This window comes from Canis lupus, chromosome 15, assembly GCF_048164855.1.
Source record: "Canis lupus baileyi chromosome 15, mCanLup2.hap1, whole genome shotgun sequence".
Taxonomy (NCBI): Eukaryota; Metazoa; Chordata; class Mammalia; order Carnivora; family Canidae; genus Canis; species Canis lupus.
In genome coordinates, this window is record NC_132852.1 from 35,626,552 (window position 1) to 35,649,271 (window position 22,720).

At 34.2% G+C, this 22,720-nt stretch overlaps 1 protein-coding gene across 1 annotated transcript in view; it reads left to right on the forward strand.

Annotated features, from left to right (window-relative positions):
* LOC140604878 (disintegrin and metalloproteinase domain-containing protein 5-like) overlaps positions 1-22,720 on the forward strand; it is a 134,771-nt gene that overhangs the window by 15,366 nt on the left and 96,685 nt on the right. Inside the window, exons 8-10 of the mRNA XM_072776546.1 lie at positions 17,514-17,585; positions 17,766-17,929; positions 18,695-18,776. Of these exons, the coding sequence (XP_072632647.1) occupies positions 17,514-17,585; positions 17,766-17,929; positions 18,695-18,776 (318 nt within the window). The remainder of the gene's footprint in view (positions 1-17,513; positions 17,586-17,765; positions 17,930-18,694; positions 18,777-22,720) is intronic.

Below are 22,720 nucleotides of genomic sequence, written 5' to 3' on the forward strand. Positions count from 1 at the left end.
GTCTTTACTATTAAGTGTGATAATAGCTGTAATGATATATGGCTTTTATTATGTTGAGGTACTTCTATTACTAGTGTGTTAGATGTTTTTGTGATGAAATAGTGCTGAATTTTGTCACTTTTTTGACATCAAATGATCAAGTGGGGTTTTTTTTGTCCGTTTTATTAATATGTGGTATTACATTGATTTTTTAATATGTTAAATCAATCTTATGTTTCAGGTATAAATCCCACTTTGTCATTATGTATGATCCTTTTAATGAACTGTTGTCAAATTCATTTTACTAGCATTTTATTAATGATTTTTGCATTAATATTCACCAAGGATAATTGACTTCTATTTTTCTTGTAGTGTCTTTACCTGGCTTTGCTGGTATCAGGATAATGCTGACCTCATAGAATGAGTTTGGAAATGTTTTTCTCTTCTACAATTCTTAGAAAGAGCTGGGGGGGGCAGTTAGTGTTAGTTTTTATTTAAATGTTTGGTAGAATTCTCTAGTGAATTTTTTAAAAAAAGATTTTATTTATTTATTCATGAGAGACACACAGAGAGAGGCAGAGACATAGGCAGAGGGAGAAGCAGGCTCCTCACAGGGAGGCCAATGCAGACTCAATCCTAGAACCCCGGGATCACGACCTGAGCCAAAGGCAGACATTCAATCACTGAGCCACCCAGGTGCCCCTCTCCAGTGAATACATTTGGTCCTGAGCTTTTCTTTATTGAGAAGTTTTTGATTACTGATCCAATATCACTACTCTTTATTTGTCTGGTCATATTTTTTTTATTTCTTTGTGATTCAGTCTTGATATAAATTTGGTCTTGGTAGGAATTTATCTTTTTCTTATAGGCTATCCAATTTGTTAGCATATAATTATTCTTAGTGGTCTTATAATCCTTTTTATTTCTATGACATCAGTTGTAATGTCCACTCTTCATTTCTGTTTTATTTATCTGTGCTTTTTTAAAATTATTAATTCAAAAAACCAACTCCTGTTTTCATTAATTTTAAAAATTGTTTTTCTATTCTTTCATTTTTCTCTCTTTTATTCTTTATTATTTCCTTCCTTCTGTTAACTTTTAGTTTCATATCTTCCTCAACTTACCATGGTGTTATGGGCTGATAAACCTATTATAAGTTGGAAATAAAAGTAAAAAACGCACCTAATACAACTAATCTACCAAACATCATTACTTTTCTAGACTACCTTAAACATGTCAGAACACTTCCATTAGCCTACAGTGAGCAAAATCATAAAGTGTCTAATATCTCATGTAATATATTGAATATTGTACTGAAAGTATAAAACAGAATGATTGTATAGGTAAAATTTTCTCCCAGGAAAAGATCCACATTCAATCAAAGTATGGTTTCTACTGAATGTGCATCACTCTTGTATCGTTGTAAAGTAGAAAAATTGTTCATCAATCTGCCACAAGTTGGCAATCATCTGTAGTTTGTTTTTATGTTTTGGAGTTCCTTGAGGTAAAAAGTTAGGTTGTTAATTTGAGAACTTTATTATTTTTTTATAAATTTATTTTTTATTGGTGCTCAATTTGTCAACATATAGAATAACACCCAGTGCTCATCCCGTCAAGTGCCCCCCTCAGTGCCCGTCACCCAGTCACCCCCACCCCCCACCCACCTCCCCTTCCACCACCCCTAGTTCATTTCCCAGAGTTAGGAGTCATTCATGTTCTGTCTCCCTTTCTGATATTTCCCACTTATTTTTTCTCCCTTTCCCTTTATTCCCTCTCACTACTTTTTATATTCCCCAAATGAATGAGACCATATAATGTTTGTCCTTCTCTGATTGACTTATTTCACTCATAATACCCTCTTGCTTCGATGTGGATGGAACTGGAGGGTATTATGCTGAGTGAAATAAGTCAATCAGAGGAGAACTTGGTTATTTTTTTAATGTAAGCACTTTCTCTATAAGCATCCATATTAGTACTGTTTTCACTGCATCCCATTATTTTGGAATGTTGTATTTTGCTTTCATTTACCTCCAGATATTTTCTCAGTCCCTTGTGACTTCTTCTTTAACCCATTGGTTATTTATTATTATTATTTTTAACCCATTGGTTATTTAAGATTGAGTTAACTTCCACGTATTTGTGGATTTTCCTGTTTTCCTTCTATTTCTAGTTTCATTTTATTGTGGTCAGAGAAGATACTTGGTATCGTATCAGTCTTCTTATATTTGTTAAGACTGTTTTATGGCCTAACATGTATTTATACTGCAGATTGTTCCATGTGTCCTTTAGAAGAATGTATATGCTGCTGTTGAGCATTCTGTATATGTCTGTCAATTGGTTTATAGTATATTTAAATCTGTTTCCTTATTGATTTAAGTCTGGTTGTTCTAGCTATAACTTGATCATGGCAAATGAATTTTAATGTGCTGCTGAATAGCTGAATTTGCTAGTATTTTATTGACAATTTTCCATCAATACTCAACAGGAATGTTGATGTGTACTTTTCTTATAGGGCCCTTATTTGGCTTTGCTATCAGGGTAATGCAGGCTTCATAAAATGAATTTGAGATTGTTCCAACATCTTTGATTTTGTTTTTGGCAGAGTTTGAGAAGAATTGGTGTTAATTCTTCTATTTGGTAAAATTCACCAGTGAGGTAATCTAGTCCTGAACTTTTCTTCACTGGGACATTTTTTAAAATTATTGATTCAATCTCCTTTTTGTTATTGCTCTACTCAGATATTTTATTTCTTCCTGATTAAGTCTTTGTGGGTTGTATTTTTTTAATTGAAGTATAGTTGATATATAATGCTATATTAGTTTTAGGGGTATAATATAGAGATTGGACAATTATATACATAATGCATGCTCACCATGGTAAGTGTAGTTACCATCTGTCACTATACAAAGTTATTATAATATTATTGACTAAGGTCTCTATGCTGTGCTTTCCATCCCCATGTCTTATTTATTTTATAATGAGAATTTTATCTCTTAATCCCCTTCACATGTTTTGCCCATATACTTGACCCTCCTCCTTTCTGGCAACCACCAATATTGTTCTCTGTATTTGTGAGTCTGGTTCTGTTTTTTGTTTGTTTGGGTTTTTTAATTTTGTTTTGTTTTTTTTTTTTTTTTTTTTTTTGATTCCTCATATGAATGAAATCATGCAGTATTTGAAGTACTTGAAGTCTGGAATTGTGATGCATCAGCTTTCCTTTTCTTTTTCAAGATTGTTTTGGTTATTCAGTGTCTTTTGTGGTTCCATAAAATTTTGGGATTGTTTGTTCCAGCTCTGTGAAAAATGCTGTTGGTATTCTGATAGGGATTGCATTAAATGTATAGATTGCTTTGGGTAGTAGAGACATTTAAACAATATTTGTTCTTCCAATCCATGAACATGGAATGTTTTTCCATTCTTTGTGTCCTCTTTAATTTTTTTTTTCGTAAGTGTTGTATAGTTTTCTCAGCATAGATCATTTCCCTCTTTGATTAGGTTTATTCCTAAGTATCTTATGCTTTTTTGGTGAAGTTGTAAATGGGATAAATTCTTTGACTTCTCTTTCTGCTGCTTCATTATTGGTGTATAGAAATGAAACAGATTTCTGTACATTGATTTTTTGTCCTGGGACTTTAGTGAATTTGCATATCAGTTCTAATAATTTTTTGGTGGAATCTTTTGGGTTTTCTACATAAAGTATTATGTTGTCTGCAAACAGTGAAAGTTTGACTTCTTTCTTGCCAGTTTGGATGCATTTCTTTTTATTGTCTGATCCCCGAGGCTAGAACTTCCAGTATTGTATTAAATAACAGTGGCAAATATGGACATCACTGTCTTATTCTTGACCACAGAGGGAAAACTCTCAGTTTTTTGACATTGAGGATATTAGCTGTGGGGTTTTTGTAGATGGCCTTTATGATATTGAAGTATGTTCATTATACCACTACTTTGTGGATGTTTTCATCAAGAATGGATGTTGTACTTTGTCAAATGTTTTTCTGCATCTATTAAAAGGATCATACGGTTCTTATCCTTTGTTTTACTAATTTGGTGTATCACATTAGTTTGTGAATATTGAACCAGCCCTGCAGTCCAGGAATAAATTGCACTTGACTGTGGTTAATGTATTTTTTTTAATGTACTGTTGGATTTGATTTGCTAGTATTTTGCTGAGAATTTTTGCATCCATGTTCATTAGGGACATTGGCCTGCAATTCTCTCCTTCAGTGGAGTCTTTGTCTGGTTTTAGAATCAGGGTAATGCTGACCTCATAGAATGAACTTGGAAGTTTTCCTTCCACATCTGTTATTTGGAATAGTTTGGGAAGAATAGGTATTAACTCAGGTTTATATGGTTTTTAGAATTCCTCTGTCAAGCCATCTGGTCCTGGACTTTTTGTTTATTGGGAGATTTTTCATTACTAATTTGATTTCTTTGCAAATTATCAGCCTGTTTGACTTTTCTGATTCTTTAGGTTCAGTTTTGGAGTTTCTGTGTTTCTAGGAATTTATCCATTTCTTTACAATTGCCTAATTTGTTGGCATATAATTTTTCATAATGTTCTCTTATAATTGTTTGTATTTCTGTGGTATTGGTTGTGATTTCTCCTCTCTCATTCATGACTTTATTTATTTCCATCCTCTCTCTCTCTCTCTCTCTCTCTCCATCTTTTGATAAGTCTAGCTAGGGGTTTATAAATTTTAATTTTTAATAATTTTAATATTTTTTTTCAAAGAACCAGTTTCTGGTTTCATTGATGTGTTCTACTCTATTTTGTTTGTTTCTTTTTTACTCTAAGCTTTAATATTTCCTTTCTTCTGCAGGCTTTAGTCTTCATTTTTTTGTTCTTTTTCTAGCTCCTTTAAGTGTCAGAATAGATTATGTATTTGAGATTTTTCTTGATTTTTTAGGTAGACTTGAATTGCTATATACGTCCCTCTTTGGACTGCCTTTGCTGCCTTCTAAAGGTTTTGGACCATTGCGCTTTCATTTTCCTTTGTTTCCATATATCTTTAAAATTTCTTCTTTAATTTCCTGGCTAATTCATTTATTCTTTAGTAGGATGTCCTTTAATGTCAATGTATTTGTGATCTTTCTGAACTTTTTCTTATGGTTAACTTCAAATTTCAGAGCATTGTGGTCTGAAAATATGCATGGGATCATCTCTATTTTTTGACCTCCTGAGGGCTGATTTATGTCCTAGTATGCTATCTACTCTGGAGAATGTACCATGTACACTGGTAAAGAATGTATATTCTGTTGTTTTAGGATGAAATGTTCTGAATATATGCGTTAAGTCCATCTGGTCCATTGTGTCATTCAAAACCTTTGTTTCCTTGTAGATTTTCGGCTTTGATAATCCGTCCATTGCTGTAAGTGGGATGTCAAAGTCCCCTACTATTATTGTGTTATTATCAATGAATTCCTTTATGTTTGTTATTATTTTATAGATATGGGTGCTCCTAAGTTAGAGGCATAAATATTTACAATTGTTAGATCTTCTTTTGGATAGACCTCTTTATTATGATGTTGTGGGCACTTCTTCATCTCTTTTCATAGTCTTTGGTTTAAAATCTAGAGTGTCTTATATAAGACACTTATATAAGACATCATGAAACTATGATGGTTGTTCTCCTATTGTCTTACTTCACTTAGCATAATACCCTCCAGTTCCATCCATGTCGAAGTAAATGGTGGGTATTCATCCTTTCTGATAGCTGAGTGACATTCCACTGTATATAGAGAACACATCTTTATCCATTCATCTGTTGAAGGACACCATGGCTCCATCCACAGTTTGGCTATTGTGGACATTGCTGCTATAAACATTGGGGTGCAGGTGTCCTGTCATTTCACTACATCTGTATCTTTGGGGTAAATACCAACTAGTACAATTGATAGTTCATAGGGTAGCTCTGTTTTAACTTTTTGAGGAACCACCACACTGCTTTCCAGAGTGGCTGTACCAGTTTGCATTCCAACCAACAGTACAAGAGGGTTCCCCCTTCTCCACATCCTCTCCAACTTCTGTTGTTTCCTGTCTTGTTAATTTTCGCCATTCTCACTGGTGTGAAGTGGTATCTCATTGTGGTTTTGATTTGTATTTCCCTGAAGGCAAGTGATGCAGAGCATTTTCTCATGTGCTTGTTGGCCAAGTGTATGTCTTCTTTGCTGAAATGTCTGCTCATGTCTTTTGCCCATTTCATGATTGGATTTTTTGTTTCTTGGGTGTTGAGTTTAATAAGTTCTCTATAGATCTTGAATACTAGCACTTTATCTGATATGTCATTTGCAAATACCTTCTCCCATTCTGTCTTTTAGTTTTGTTGAGTGTTTCTTTTGCTGTGCAGAAGCTTTTTATTTCTGATTAAGCCCCAGTAGTTCATTTCTGGCTTGTTTCCTTTCCCATCACAGATGTATCTTGCAAGAAGTTACTGTGGCCAAGTTCAAAAAGGTTGTTGCCTGTGTTCTTCTCTAGGATTTTGATGGATTCTTGTCTCACATAATTTATATCTTTCATCCATTTTGAGTTTATCTTTGTGTATTATGTAAGAGAGTGGTCTAGTTTCATTCTTCTACATGTGGCTATCCAATTTTCCCAACATCAGTTACTAAAGAGACTTTCTTTTTTTCCAGTGGATTTTCTTTCCTGCTTTGCCAAATATTAGTTGACCAAAGAGTTGAGTGCCCATTTCTGGGTTCTCTGTTCTGTTCCATTGGTCTAAGTGTCCGTTTATGTGCCAGTGCCATATATCTTGACAATCACAGTTTTGTAATACAGCTTGAAGTCAGGCATTGTGATACCCCTGACATTGGTTTTCTTTTTCAATATTCCCTGGCTATTCAGGGTCTTTTCTGATTTCATTCAAGTCTTAAGATGATTTGTTCCAACTCTGTGAAGAAAGTCCATGGTATTTTTTTAAGATTTTATTTATTTATTCATGAGACATAGAGAGAAAGAGAAAGGTAGAGACACAGGCAGAGGGAGAAGCAGTCTCCATTCAGGGAGCCTGATGTGGGACTCGATCCCAGGACTCCAGATGATTCACATCCTGGGATGAAGGCAGCGCTAAACAGCTGAGCCACCCAGGCTGCCCAGTCCATGGTATTTTGATAGGGATTGCATTTAATGTGTAAATTACCCTGGGTAGCATAGACATTTTCAAAGCATACCCTATTGTAGCATAGATATTTATTATTCCAATTGTGAGCATGGAATGTTATTCCATCTCTTTGTGTCTTAGTTTCTTTCAGAAGTGTTCTGTAGTTTTTAGGGTATGGATCCTTTACCTCTTTGGTAAGGTTTCTTCCCAGGTATCTTATGGTTTTGGGTGCAATTGTAAATGGGATTTATTCCTTAATTTCTCTTTCTTCAGTCCACTGTTAGTGTATAGTAGTGCCGCTGATTTCTGTGCATTGTTTTTGTACCTGCCACATTGCTGAATTGCTGTATGACTTCTAGCAATCTTAGGGTTGAATCTTTTGGATTTTCTATATACAGTGTCATGTCATCTGTGAAGAGGGAGAGTTTGACTTCTTTGCCAATTTGAATGCCTTTTATTTCTTTTTGTTGTCTGATTGCTGAGGCTAGGACTTCTGGGTCTTGAGAGGTTTTGATGACTGCCTCAATTTCCTCGCTAGTTATTGGTCTGTTCAGGTTTTCTATTTCTTCTTGTTCAAGTTTTGGTAATTTGTGGTTTTCCATAAATGCATCCCTTTCTTCTAGATTGCCTAATTTGTTGGCATATAGCTGTTTATAATACATCTTTAAAATTGTTTGTATTTCCTTGGTATTGGTTGTGATCTCTTTCATTCGTGCTTTTATTAATTTGAGTCTTTTTTTCTTTTCTTTTTAATAAGACTGGCTAGGGGCTTATCTATCCTACTAATTCTTTCAAGGAACCAGCTCCTGGTTTTATTAATCTATTCTAAAGTTCTTCTAGTCTCTATTTCATTGAGTTTTGCTCAAATCTTTGTTATCTCTCTTCTTCTGTTTGGTGTAGGTTTTACTTCCTGTTCCAGTTCCTTTAGGTGTGACGTTAGCTTGTGTATTTGAATTTTTTCCAATTTTTTGAGGAAGGCTTGTATTGTGATGTATTTCCCTCTTAGAACCAGTTTTGCTGTGTCCGAGATTTTGAACGCTTCTATCTTAATTTTCATTAGTTTCTGTGAATCTTTTAATTTTTCTCTAATTTCCTGGTTGACCCATTCATCTTTTAGTAGGATGCTCTTTAACTTCCATGTGTTTGAGTTTCTTCCAAATTTCTTCTTGTGATTGAATTCTAGTTTCATTTTTTTTTTTTGAATTCTAGTTTCAAAGCATTTTTGTCTGAAATTATGCAAGGGATTTCCCCAATCTTTTGCTATTGGTTGAGACCTGATTTATGACCTAGTATGTGGTCTATTCTGGAAAAAGTTCTAAGTGTACTTAAGATTGTGTATTCACTTGTGTTTGCATGGAAGGTTCTGTATATATCTGTCAAATCTATTTGGTCCAGTGTATCATTTAAGGCTTTGTTTCTTTGGTAATGTTCTGCTTAGAAGATCTGTCATTTATTGAAAGTGCCGTGTTGAAGTCTCCCACTATTAGTGTATTGTTATATAAGTATCTCTTTACTTTGGTTATTAATTGATTGATATACTTGGTGGCTCCCACATTAGAGGAATAAATATTCATGATTGTTAGGTCTTCTTGTTGGATAGACCCCTTAAGTATGATATAGTGTCCCTTTTCATCTCTTACCATAGTCTTTGGTGTAAACTTTAATTTTTCTGATATGAGGTTTGTTACTCCAGCTTTCTTTTGAGGACCATTTTAATGGTAAATGGTTCTCCACCCCTTCATTTTCAGCCCGGAGGTGTCCTTAGGTCTAAAATGAGTCTCTTGTAGACAGGATATAGATGGGTATTGCTTTTTTATCCAGTCCAATACCCTGCATCTTTTGATGGGATCATTTAGTCCATTCACGTTCAGAGTAATTATTGAAAGATATGAATTTAGCATCATCGTAATACCTATTCAATAGTTCCTGTTTTTGTAGATTATGTCTTTGGGCATCCCCTTTCTTTTACAGAGTTCCCCTTAATATTTCTTGCAGAGCTGGTTTGGTGATCACATATTCTTTCAGTTTCTACCAATCTTGAAGCTCTTTATCTCTCCATTCTGAATGAGAGCCTTGCTGGATAAAGTATTCTTGGCTGCATGTTCTTCTCATTTAGTACCCTGACCCTGAATATATCCTGCTAGCCCTTTCTGGCCTGCCAGGTCTCAGTGGAGAGCTGTTAATCTAATATTTCTCCCCATATAATTTAAGAATGTCTTTTCTTGCACTGCTTTAAGAATTTTCTCTTTATCTTTGAAATTTGTAAGTTTTGCTATTAAGTGTCAAGGTGTTGAACGATTTTTATTGATATTTTTATGGGTCCTCTCTATCTATTGGATCTGAATGCCTGTTTCTTTCCCCATATTTGGGAAGTTCTCAGCTATGATGCTCAAATAAATTTTGTGGTCCTCTCTCTCTCTCTCTCAGCCTCTTCTGGAATCCCAATTAGACATATATTCTTCCTTTTCAAGTCAATTATTTTCCTAAGCCTTTCTTCATGGGCTCTTGTTTTTTTTGTTTTTCCTCAGTTTCCTTTCCTTACCAACTTGTCTTCTGTGCTACTCACTCTCTCTTCCACCTCATTAACCCTAGCAGTTAGAACAACCAGTTTGGATTGCATCTCATTTAATCTATTTTTAATTTTGGCCTGATTAAATCTTAGTTCTGCAGTAACGAAATCTCTAAAGTCCTTTATGCTTTTTTTCCTGAGCCACCATTAGTTTTACAATTGTACTTTTGGATTGATTTTCTGACATCATATTTAAATCCAAATTCTGCAACTGTTGCAGAGAGAACCGTTTCTCATTCTTTGTCTTGTGGTGAGTTCTTCTTTCTTGTCATTTTGTCCAGTGCAGAGCGGCTGTATGAGTGGCCTTAAACAATAATATCTATCACAACCTAAATAAAATACACCCTAGATGATTCTAAGAGGTCAGAGACCAGAAAATAAAAGAAAAAGAAAACAGTGCAAAATAAAGCAGAAGGACCACTAATGTAAAAAAAATTTTAAAACAAAGTAGTGAAAATAAATAGCTGGTAAAATATTGTTAAGTTGGGAAAGAGAAAAAATATTGGAAATTTTTAGTCTGATATAAAAATGATTTGTAATGGAAAAAGAAAAAGAAGAAGAGGGGGAAAGGGACCCTCTAGTTCTATATGCTATTTCTCTCAGTCCTAGAGCTTTCCAATGCTTCTTGGTCAGTAAATTTGCTCTTCCCTTGTTCTTTCAGCAGTTCTCCTAGGGTAGGAGCCTTCTGTGCTGATTCTCAGGTGTCTGTGCCTGGGTGGAGATGCCTGCCCTTTTCCACATACTGGGAGTGAGATGTTGATCCTGTGAGACCTTTGTTTTCTAGAAGCCCCACCTCCTCCAGGCACAAGGTGAAACAAAGAGGAAAAACAACAATGGTGGGGCCAGATTTCCAGCTTTGAAGTTGAGCTCCCCGTGAGTAACTAACTGTAGTCTCCCAGTCTGCACTGGCCTAGATGCTCTTGGGGTGCTGGTGCACTGATCTGCACAGCTTGGGGTGCCCAGTGGCAGGAGAGTCCTTGCTGTTCTGTGCCCTCCCTGCTTCCACCTGTCCCAGGGGGCACAAAGGATCCCCTGCTTTTTCCACTTGGGCACCCTGGGATCTGGGCCCTGTATCGCTGGACCTGTGCTCCCAGGGAGCTCCTCTCCTGAAGGGAATGTGGCACACACACCTCCATCTGAAGCCATGCTCTAGGCTACAGGGAGCTCTGGAGCCCCTGATCTAACTGACTGGGTTCTCACAAATGCCCTGGAGAGCTGTGGTGCTCCAGCCCTTTATTGATATTGGAAGTCATTTTGTGGTGAGCTTTCCCCCAGGTGCTCCTCCTCTTATAGTGACTCCAGGAATCTTGAGGCTTCACTGCCTCTCCTGCGATTCTGCCTCATTTCCCTGCTAAGCTCGCCTCTGTCAGGGAAAACTCAGGGCAGATTTTTAAAGTTCCCGCTTTTCCAGGGCTGGACTTTCTGCCTGGAGGCTCCTCTTTAGCCCAGCTATTTGTTGTTTCCCTCCCCCACTTTATTCTTTTTTATTTTATTTTTCCACTTTCCTACCTAGTTAGAGGTGAAAATTTCTATGTAGCATTCCAGTTGCTCTCTCTTTAAATCTCAGGTTGAATTCACAGGTATTCAGGATGTTTTAAAAGTTATCTAGGTAAGTTTGTGGAGCCAGGTGAGTTGAGGACCCCTACTCTTCTGCCATCTTGCCCCTCCAACAGATATTGTTTCTTTTTAAGTCCTGTAGACTTTCCTCACTTTTTCATTCTTTGTTTTTTTGATCCTCTGGATAATTTAAAATGCCCTATTTTGGGGATCATGAATCTTTCTTCTGCATGGTAAAGTCTGCTGCTCTTGGAGTCCTCTATTGAACTCTTCAGTTAAGTTGTATTTTTCAGGTTCGATATGTCATTTTTAAAAATGATTTCTATTTGTTGAATTCCTCATTTTGTTTATGCATTGTTTTCCTAATTTTATTTGCATGTTCTTGTGGTTCACTAAGCTTCTTTAAGGCAATTACACCAAATTCTCTGACAGTTTGTAGATCTCTATATCATTGTGATGAGTTATTGGAGCTCTATTAGTTTCCTTTGGTGGTACCTTGTTTTTCCAAATTTTCATGATCTTGATTCCTTATGTCAGTATCTTCCCATTGAATAAGTGATTTTTTTCCTCCCAGATTTTATAGGTTGCTTTAGTAGAGATAGTCATTCACCATTTGCCTTAAATTGAGCCCTGGGTGTGTCAGCTGGTAGCATCCTTGGGCAAGTGGTATTCACTATCAGTGCATATTTTTGGGTGAGACTACTGACTGAGTTTTGAAGTTGAGGGTAGGTGCTGCTGGCTGAGAACCATTGTATAGGAATACTGACTTAGTTCCTTGCCCAAGTGAAGCTGTAGGATAGGCTCTGCAGTTGCCTGGATTCTCTAATCAGAATTCCTAGGCTTCAGGACTGTATATATACTCAGTATTGGGCAGGGTTATGTATTAGGTTATTGTCCTGGTATGGCAGCGGAATGAGCCTCATGGTTTCTACAGCTCATGTTTGTGGACCCAAGTCAGGCAGCTCTATGCATTGAATTCCTGGCCAGATGAGGCTACTAGTTCTGCTCTACAGGTGTGGAAGGCAAAGATCTGTTCATTACTTAAGTACTACTGTAGGCAGAGCTGCAGGGTGGGCTATGTAGCACCCTGTGTTCTGTTATGTTCCTGGTTTGATGGACGAAGGCTATATTCAGCAGTGAGCTGGGATATGAATTAGTTTCCAGGCATTGCAGTGTCCTCAATACAAAACACGACTGTGGTTGTCTCTTGTTTCAGAATCATATTAGGCAGAACTATGCACCAAATTCCTTGGCCTGGACAGGCCACCAACCTAGCTTTACCTAGGTGGTCAAAATCTACTCTAATTGGAGTTGCAAGATGGGATACACAGAATCCTGGAGCTCCAATTATGTTTCCTTCTCAGATGGGCTTGAGACTGTATTCACCTTTGGGGATGGCTGTAAATTAGTTTCATTCCTGGTTTCAGCTGCAGAACAGGCCCTTACCTAGAAAGCTCCTTCTTTATGGATCTAATCAGACAGAATTGCAACCTCAACTCCCTGGCCAGTGAGGACCATCATCCTGGTTCTGTAGATGCAGAGACACTTGCCAGGCTTTCTGTTCAAGTGTTTCTAATTGGGCCTGTTGGGTGGGCTACCAGGATTTCAGGGAGCTCTGGTTAGGTTTCTTTGTTGGCAGGGTTAGATGGAAGCTGTATTCAGCAATGGAAAGGGCCACAGATTAGCTTCACTCTCTGGCAATATTATGTTACAATATTATTGAGCTACTGTTGTTTCTTCCTTATGATAATGCTGTAGTGGGCAAACAGGTGAAAATCCTTATTCTTAGGGAGTACATGTGGAAGTCTTTGCAATTTAATATCAAATAGTCCAGAAAAATGAACAATGTATGCCCAGATCTACCTCTATAAACAGATATATATATATGGAAATTTATCTAACATTAATAGTAGATTCATCTAATTGAAGGATATAAGGATAGTCTTTGAATTTTAAATTTTATGTATACTGATTTTTTTCATAATAAAAAGTAAGTTGTACTTATCAAAATTAATGACTTCTGAATGTAATTTTATGTAAATTATACCTCAATAAAGTTGATCTAAAAATTTTGGAGCAGAGTAACAAGAAATAGGTATTTCAAAAAATATTTACACAGACTTTATCACTAAGTAAAAAAGAAAGAGAAATATACTGCTGCTTCTAATCACTTGGCAGGGTGTGGGGTTGTTTCATTTACTTAATCATATCCATCAAATTCATACTAAGAGATAGTAAGAATTTTGAAAACAATAGTTGAATACTGCTAAGTCCTAGAAATTTTTTATTGTTACCTTGTAAGAGGTTTTGTGTAAGTGGTCTGGTGGATAAACATGGAGAAACTTGTTTTACAATGTTTAAACATATCTGAATATACAATCTCAAATGTATAACTTTAAAATCAGCCCCCAAATATTCATATATAACCTACCAAAAGTCAAAAGGAAATACCATGAAGACATGAATAAGAAAATAGAAAATTATAGATCAGCTCCATTGATTACAATGTGAGTAGGTTAACTATCTCTTTAAAGTGCAAAGATTCTCAGCTTACATGACATATGTGAGACAGCTTAAACAAAATGGCATTATTAAGAATAAAATTTTTTTTAAAAGACCTTCAAAAATATACCGGGATTGTCAATTAAAAAGATGATCAAGGTGGTATTACTAACAGGCAAATTCAGGATACAAAGCCTAAAGTAGAAGAATGAAGATATTTAGGTTGAAAAGCACAATTCAAGTTAAAGATGCATTTCTAATAGTGAACTCTTAGTTGACAAGTGAGTTATGAAGAAACTAAAAAACAAAACCTCTGGAAATATATCAAAACCCAAAACTATAGTGGAGTACATTAAGGCATTTTTCTTAGCCTTTAAGATATGGAAAAAACATGTTAACAGAGATCAAATTATTTATTAGCCAGCCTCACTAAACACTTATTTACCTTTGTAACTTCTGAATAGGTGTCACATATATTCAAATTCCTAAAGATGTCTGTAGGAAATACATACATCAGTAGTCATTTCTAGGTCACAAGGAAAACACCAATAATTTTGTAAAAGTAAAAATCAATATGCCAAAACTCTATCATAATATACTAAAACAAGAATTAAAAGAGATAAAGAAAAATAATACAGTGAAAAAATTTTAAATACTATCATGAGTAACTTTTTTCAGAGTGGAAACACAAAACTATAATTATAAGTTATTTAGAAATTAATGAATTTTATACAATATTTTAAAAATTTGGAGCATAAGGATTAATTATAGCAGGCTAGGTTGTACTATGATAAAAAATCTTTTTTTAAATGTATTTATTACCTTTATTTTTAATTTAACTTGGTTGAAAATGTATATAATTTAGTAATAGCTGTTTAAAAATTGGGTTGAAAATTTAAAAATCAGCTGTAGTGAACCAGTATAAGCCTGCTATAGCATACTACTGGATTACTATAATGTCTCCTTTTTCATTCCTGATTTTGGTAATTAATGTGGTCTTTTTCTTTTTCTTTGCATGTTTTTAAATTTAAATTTTGGTTGTTAACATAGAGTACAATATTGGTTTCTAGAGTAGAATTCAGTAATTCATCATTTACATGTAACACGCACTACTCATCACAAGTGCCCTCTTTAATACTCATCATTCATTTAACCCATCCTCCATCCTCCCCCTCCATCAACCCTCAGTTTATTCTCTATCAATTTTTTCTCTTTTTTTTTTTCTTGAGAGGGAGTGGAAAGAGAGGAAAAGGAAAAGGGAGGGAAAGAGAGAGAGAGAGAGAGAGAGAGAATGATCAGGGAGAGAGGCAGAGGGAGAGGGAGAAGCAGGCTCTCTGCTGAGCAGGAAGCCCGATGCAGGGCTCAATCCCAGTACCCTGGAATCATGACCTGAGCCAAAGGCAGATACTTAACTAGCTAGGCCACCCAGGTGCCCCTTGTTCTCTATCATTAAGAATCCTTTGTGGATTGTTTCCCTCTTTCCTTTTTTTTCCCCCTTCCCATATGCTCATCTATTTTCTTTCCTAAATTCCACATATGAGTGAGATCATTTGGTATTTGTCTTTCTCTGACTTACTTCACTTAGCATAAATACATTCTAGCTCTAAAATGCAGATTTGAAGGGATGTATGCAACCCAATATTTATAACAGCATTATCAACGATGGCCAAACTATAGAGCGAGCCCAAATGTCATCAAGTGATGAATGGATAAAGAAGATGTGGTACCATGGAATAATATTCCATTTATACCATGGAATATTATTCAGACATCAAAAAAGAAAAAAAAAGCAAAATAGTAATAGCTAAATGCAGTTTAATTTTTGTTCATGTGATGTCAGCCATGGATCTAGGTGACTCTAGACAACTGTCTTCCATGTGTTGGCTCAGCCTTCCAAATGCTTAAGATTTTTGGTATTTCTTTACTGATAGGTTTTCTCTCCCAATTTCCAAGCCAGTAGAAGAGCAGACCAGACAGACATGAGCCATAGTAGAGAAATACTTTGTCTCAGAAGTGTCACTTATCACTTTGTCCTCACTTCATTGTCCAAAGTGAATAAACTGGCCATGCCTATATTGGCCATGCCTATATTCAGGAAGGGCTCCTGAACTAGAAGAGAGCTGAATATTGGTAAATAGCTAGAATGCCTACCACAGAGGATAGTATCTAAAACCGTAAAATGAGGAATGTGAGGAGAATAGACAATAGTTAATAAAACATAAGTTGATAAACAGAAACATTAAAATAAATAAATTTAAGAGCTTGTTGTTGAAAAATAAATGGTAGAAAGTATAATTAAGCAAAAAGGACAAATACATATTATGATGTTAGTAAAGATTAAGATGATATAACTATGACTTTGGAGAAGATTAAAATTAACAAGTGCAAATTTAATGAATTCTCCAAGGGAGATAAGAATTTAAGTCAAATCATGTTTTACACCTTAAACCTACACAATATTATATATTAACTATATCATAAAAAGCTGGGGAAAAAAGAATTTTTTTCAGTTGTCTGTGTTAGGTATAGTTTTAAAGGAAAGTTTTTAAGTGTTTTGGCAAGACATAATTCATGTACTAATACAATTTTAGGGCATAGGAAAAAATGCAACTTAGTTTTAAGTGGTGCTCTCATATTTACTAAGCAACATTCATTTGCTCAATCAATTATGACAAAGTGTGTGCACATATACAAACACATGAGAAACAGGTCCATATTAAAGCTATAAACTTCTAAATAAAATATTAATTTTGATCGCAAATTAATAGAATGTAATGCTTTGATCAAGGAATAAGATGGTATAGTGTAAGTAATCTATTAATGAAATGTATCAATAGGTCAAAAGATAAAAGCCATTGTCAATCACCATCAAAATGGCTATTGATAAAAATTCAACTCTTGTTTTTTGTAAACATTTAGGAAATAAAAAGATTTAGTTTTTTCTCAACACAATCTAGAATACTCATCTTAAACTGAACATTAAATGATGAAATATTTGAAATTTTCCAATGAAAAATCCAGAGCAAAGCTCACATACCTGACATCATCATTGTTATTTCACATTGTCTTGGCATTCTTTTTTTTTTTTTTTAGATTTATTTATTTATTTATTCATGAGAGACACAGAGAGAGAGAGAGAGAGAGAGAATGAGATGTACAGGCAGAGGGAGAAGCAGGCTCCATGCAGGGAGCCTGACGTGGGATTGGACCCCAGGTCGCCAGGACCACACCCTGGGCTGCAAGCAGCACTAAACCACTGCGCCACCAGGGCTGCCCTGTCTTGGCATTCTAAAGCAATTAGACATAGAAAGAGCTTATTGGAATAAGAATTTAGAACATGAGTTACATGGTGAAATGAAAGAATATACCAAATGCAGTATCCAGAGTCACATTAAGAGTGAACCTCTCATTTAGGATTTTCCACCTCTTTGTGCTTATATGTTTTGGTTTGTGAGTATATGTTGTTATTTTAGAAATAAGTGCACTTTAAAATACCACATTAAAAAATTAATTATTAAATTTTTATAAGCAATAAGTAATGCCACAAGCTGAGTGCACTAAACATTAAAATCATGTTATTAAATATTTTTATTTACTTCTTATATACATTAAGTTATAAATTGAGTTTATTTACTTATTAATTTTTGGAAATCATTGTTTATACATCATTATTGATTTCCTGGATTTCAACTGGAATGTAGCCCTATGGCTACTTTAAAATGTAGCAAATTGTGCATGTAAAAAATGTGTAATATATTCTTGATGGCATCCACTAATTTTTAAAAATAGTTTATCTTTTTCAGTTTGATTACATGGGCTCTGATATAAAGGCTGTAACACAGAAGGTTATTCAGATAATTGGCTTTGTTAACACCGTAAGTTTTAAAAAACTATTTTGTTTTTTTGTTTTGTAAAAGTATAAGTAATATGAATTGATATGTATAGTATTTTGCTGTGCTATTGAAATTCCCAAAATCAAAATACTGAATTATTTTATATGCATTTTTCTGAAAGTTTAAAATAATGTTAAAATTTATTATTGTTTTTTTTTTTAGATGTTTTCCCAGTTAAAACTGACTGTTGTAATATCTTCCATAGAAATCTGGTCAAATAAAAACAAAATTTCTACTATAGGAGATCCTAATAATATATTATCTAGATTTTTAGAATGGAAGCACAAGCATATCTTCCGACCTCATCAGGTTACATATTTGTTTGCGTGAGTACAGCATTCCATATTTGTATAGCATTAAAGGAATAACTTGAAGTGATCTCATGTTAATTATAAAAAATAAGCATTTAAATGTTATGTTGCTCTAAATTTGATATGCATCATGGGATGGGAAAAGCATATAAGTTAAGAGTCTTTGTCCTCAAGGAGCTGATGTGGGGCAATACTTAAAAAATACTTTTATAAGCTGACAAAATTATCTGATATAAGTAAAATTACATAAAAGTACTGAAATATCTAAGAGAGATTAATTATGAGTGATATAATTTCTTTGTTTTCTTCTGGTTTGTAAAGTTATACTACTTGCTGCTGTCTCACATTCTTGTCTCTCATCTGACCTTTTTCTTTATCTGACTTTTTAATAGCATGAATATATGGAATTGTTACATGCTCTAGAATCTTATGTGCAGAAAAATTATTAATCTTTAGTGAATTAGTAAATAAGAAAATCACAGAAAATTTTATTTTTAGAGCTATAAATATACAGGGAACTAGCATAAAAACTATAAACACTAGTGCAATAACTTTTTGCATAAATTATTAGGCCTTATCCTTATTATACTTCCAGATGTTTATTAAATTTAAAATTTACAAAATATTAAATTGCTCTTAACATTGATGGTTTGAGAAAAATGTACTTAAATAGTTTAATTCAGAGTAGCTTAGGCCATAGGTAATATTTGTTGCTATGAAAATGATTGTCATTAATAATACCACTCATATGCAATTCTGAGGAAAATTATTATTTTTTAGCTTCCAGAAATATCCTAGTTTTATAGGAGCCACATTTCCTGGAAAAATATGTAATAAAAATTTTGCTGTAGGAGTTGCTCTGGTATGTAATTATTTTCCAGTTCCTCATTATTTTCATGTTTCAAAATTTCCTAAATATTTTAAAGAATGAATATATCTATTGCTTAGTTTATTAATCCTTTAATAGTTTTTTATATTACTAATTTGGAGCTTAAATATTAAACTGTATATAATTGCTTTTAGAAATAGAAAATTTAGGGGTTCCTGGATGGCTCAGTCCATTAAGCATCCAACTCTTGATTTTTGGCTCATATCATGATCTCAGGGTTGTGGGATTGAGCCCTGCATTGGCTCTGTGCTCAGTGGGAAGTCTGCTTGAGATTCTCTCTCTTCTTCTCCCTCTGCCCCTTAGTCTCCTAAAATAATAAATAAATCTTAAGAAAAAAAGAACATTTATGAATTGAACTGATTATAATGCCATATTTAAAAAAAACATATTTTACCTAAATAAATTTTTTGAACAGTGACATACTTCCATCAAAATTTATTACATAATCAATGTAATTTTAATGTTATTAAACATACTAGCTTTTCTCCCAACATTAATAATTGGTGTAAATTCATGTGATTTTTTTATTATTTGATTGTTATTTTTTCTATTTTAAGGTAACTATTTTATTAATGCTTTCAATTCTTTGGGGTGTTTGGGATGAGCAGACTGTTGGAGGAAGAAACAGCCATCAAATATTCATAATTACTGTTTTCTGGTAAAAGTGAGAATGAGCTCCTACTATAGATTTATATTCCTTTTGCAACAACTTGTATAAAAAGTAGGGAAAGGAACTAACAGAATACTTCAAAAAAAGAAGTCTATACTTTGTACTGAGCCAGCAGTACAGTTGGTTGTATTTTGGTAGCATGTACAATGAAGTGAATTGTTATTGACAGATTAGATACTTATAATCAGTTCTGATATCTACTTGTTATCTTTCCTATAAATTACATATTGATTGATTAGATAAATCCAAAACCAGTCTGGGTTTGTTACCATGGCTAAGAGAACAGACATTTTATAGGGATTTGTTTTTATTCTCAGTGATTGCTTTTGGTCTTCCTTTAGCCAAAGCTTGAGGAAAGACCATCAGAAATTGTCCAAGTCTTCATCACTGTTGTTAATTCTTGAAAACAATGTTTCATTGCTGAGGACTAATTTTTAGATTGTGCACGTGTGTGTGTGTAAAGCAAATAAAGCAGGTGATAAGAATTATTGAATATAAGAGGTTAGTAAAAAAAAAAAAAAAAGAGGTTAGTATGTGTATTTTCCTGATGCCATTCTTAAGACTAATTTTGATTGGCATTTTTAAAATAGAAATTTGTAAATAAAAAAGATGAAAATATCAGTTTAGTAAGAATACTGTAAAAATATCATTATAAAATTAAAATATAAATGTAAAAATGTTATTTTTGTTAATACTAGCAACAAAGAGTTTGAAGATTAGATTTCAGGAAGATAGCTACCAATCATAATATTTTAAGGGTTTTTTTTAAAGTGACAAAATAATTAAATAATTACTTCCTTGAATATGGTGACCTTATTAAATGTCTTGAAATCAATATAAAGTCCTCCAACTTTGTTTTTTGTCACTTGTCTATATACAGCTTTGTATTCTCATAAAGTTTTTCAAATCAGCTTTTCTAGTTACATGCAGACACACAGATACACAGATGCAGAGGCTTACTTAGATTTTGATTGGAATGGTGTGTAATTTATAAATAAATTACGGGAAATTTATTTTAACAACATTGGATCTTCCAGTGTCCACTAACTTGATTTATCTCTCCATTTATTGATGTCTTTTAAAAATTCTCTGTAGAGGGATGCCTGGGTGGCTCAGCGGTTGAGCGCCTGCCTGCCTTTGGCACAGGGCATGATCCTGGATTCCTGGGTTCAAGTCCCACATCGGGCTCCTTGCATGGAGCCTGCCTCTCCCTTTGCCTGTGTCTCTGCCTCTTTCTCTGTGTCTCTCATGGATAAATAAATAAAATCTTAAAAAAATAAAAGTAAAATAAAAATTCTCTGAGATTTCATATATCTTCTGCTAAATTTATTCATAGCTATTTTATATATCCTGATGCTGTTATGACTGATATTGATTGTTTAAATTCATCTTCTAATTTTTCACTGCTAGGGTATATATATATATATATATATATGGTCTATTTTTATACATATTTGTATATATAACCTTGCTGAATTTTTTTTAACCTTGCTGAATTTATGCATAAGATCCATTTTTCTACCTTTAATGAGATATAATTGACATAATATTGTTTAAGACGTACAGCATAATGATTTGATATATGTGTATGTTGTGAAATATTTTCATAATTAGGTTAGTGAACACATCTATCATCTCACGCAGTTGCTATGTGTGTGTATGTGTGTGTGTGTGCGATAAGAACGTTTAAGATCTACTTTCTTAGCAACTTTCAAATATACAATACAAATATATAATACAATTGTATTATTACTATGTCACTATATTCCTTTTCCATTCATCTATCAGTGGACACTTAGGTTGTTATCATGTCTTGGCTGTTGTAAATATGGATGTAATGAACATAGGGTACAAATACCTCCTTGAGACAGAGGTTTTCTTTTTTCCAGGTATATATACCCAGAAGTGGAACTGATGATTCATATGACAGCTCTATTTTTGTTTTTTTTCAGGAATCGCCACACTTTTCCATATTGTTGGTACCAATTTACATTCTTATCAACAGTGTACAAGGGTTCCATTTTCTTCACCAGCATTTATTATCTCTTGTCTTTTTGATAATAGTCATTCTAATAGATGTGAAATGATACCTGTAATTCCCTGATGATCAGTGATGCTGAGCATGTATCTTTCCATGTACCTGTTGTCTATTTGAATATTCTCTTTGGAGAAATGTCTATTCAGGTCCTTTGACCATTTATTTTTTTAAAAAGATTTTATTTAGTTTTTTAAGAGAGAGAGTGGTGAGGAGGAGCAGGAGAGGGAGAAGCAGACTCCATACTGAGTATAGAGCCCAATATGGAGCTCGATCTCATGATCCTGAGATCATGACTCAGCTGAAATCAAGAATTGGATGCCCAACTGACTAAGCCACCCAGGCACCATTTCTTTGACCATTTCTTTATCAGTTGTATGAGTTCCTAATACAGGAATTCTTATTTGGCTTTGATCGTGAGTTGTATGAGTTTCTAATATATTTTGGATATTAACCCTTTATCAGATCTGTATTTTAAAAACCTATTTTTCCTAATCTCTAAGTTGCCTTTTTGTTTTATTGATTGGTTCTTTTCCATGCAGAAACTTTTATAGTAATGAAACTTGTTGTTTGTGGTTTTGGTGTCATATCCATAAAATTATTGCCAAGACCAATGTCAAGATTTTTTTCACTATGTTTTCTTCTGATAGTTTTATAATTTCATTTCTTACATGTAAGTATTTAGTTCATTTTGAGTTCATTTTTGTAAATGATGTGAAATAGGAGTCCAGTTCCATTATTTGCATAATTCTAATATTATGTTAAATAAAAGTAGCAGGAATGGGATCCTTGTCCTGTGTGTTATCTTAGAGGAAAAGCTCTCAGTTTTCCACCTTTGAGTATGATAACTGTGAGCCTGTCATATATGGCCCTTATTATGTTAAGGTATATTCCCTCTATACCCACTTTGTTGAGATATTTTAATCATAAATGGATGTTGAATTTTATCTATTTTTTTATTCACTGTCCTAGTTTCTTATTTCTTTTTAAAATCTTCTTGTCTCGGGGATCCCTGGGTGGCTCAATGGTTTGGCGCCTGCCTTTGGCCCAGGGCGCAGGCCTGGAGTCCCGGGATCGAGTCCCACATCAGGCTCCGGGCCTGGAGTCTGCTTATCCCTCTGCCTGTGTCTCTGCCTCTCTCTGTCTCTATGTCTATCATAAATAAATTTTTAAAAATCTTAAAATCTTCCTGTCTCATTTTTTGCTTTCTGT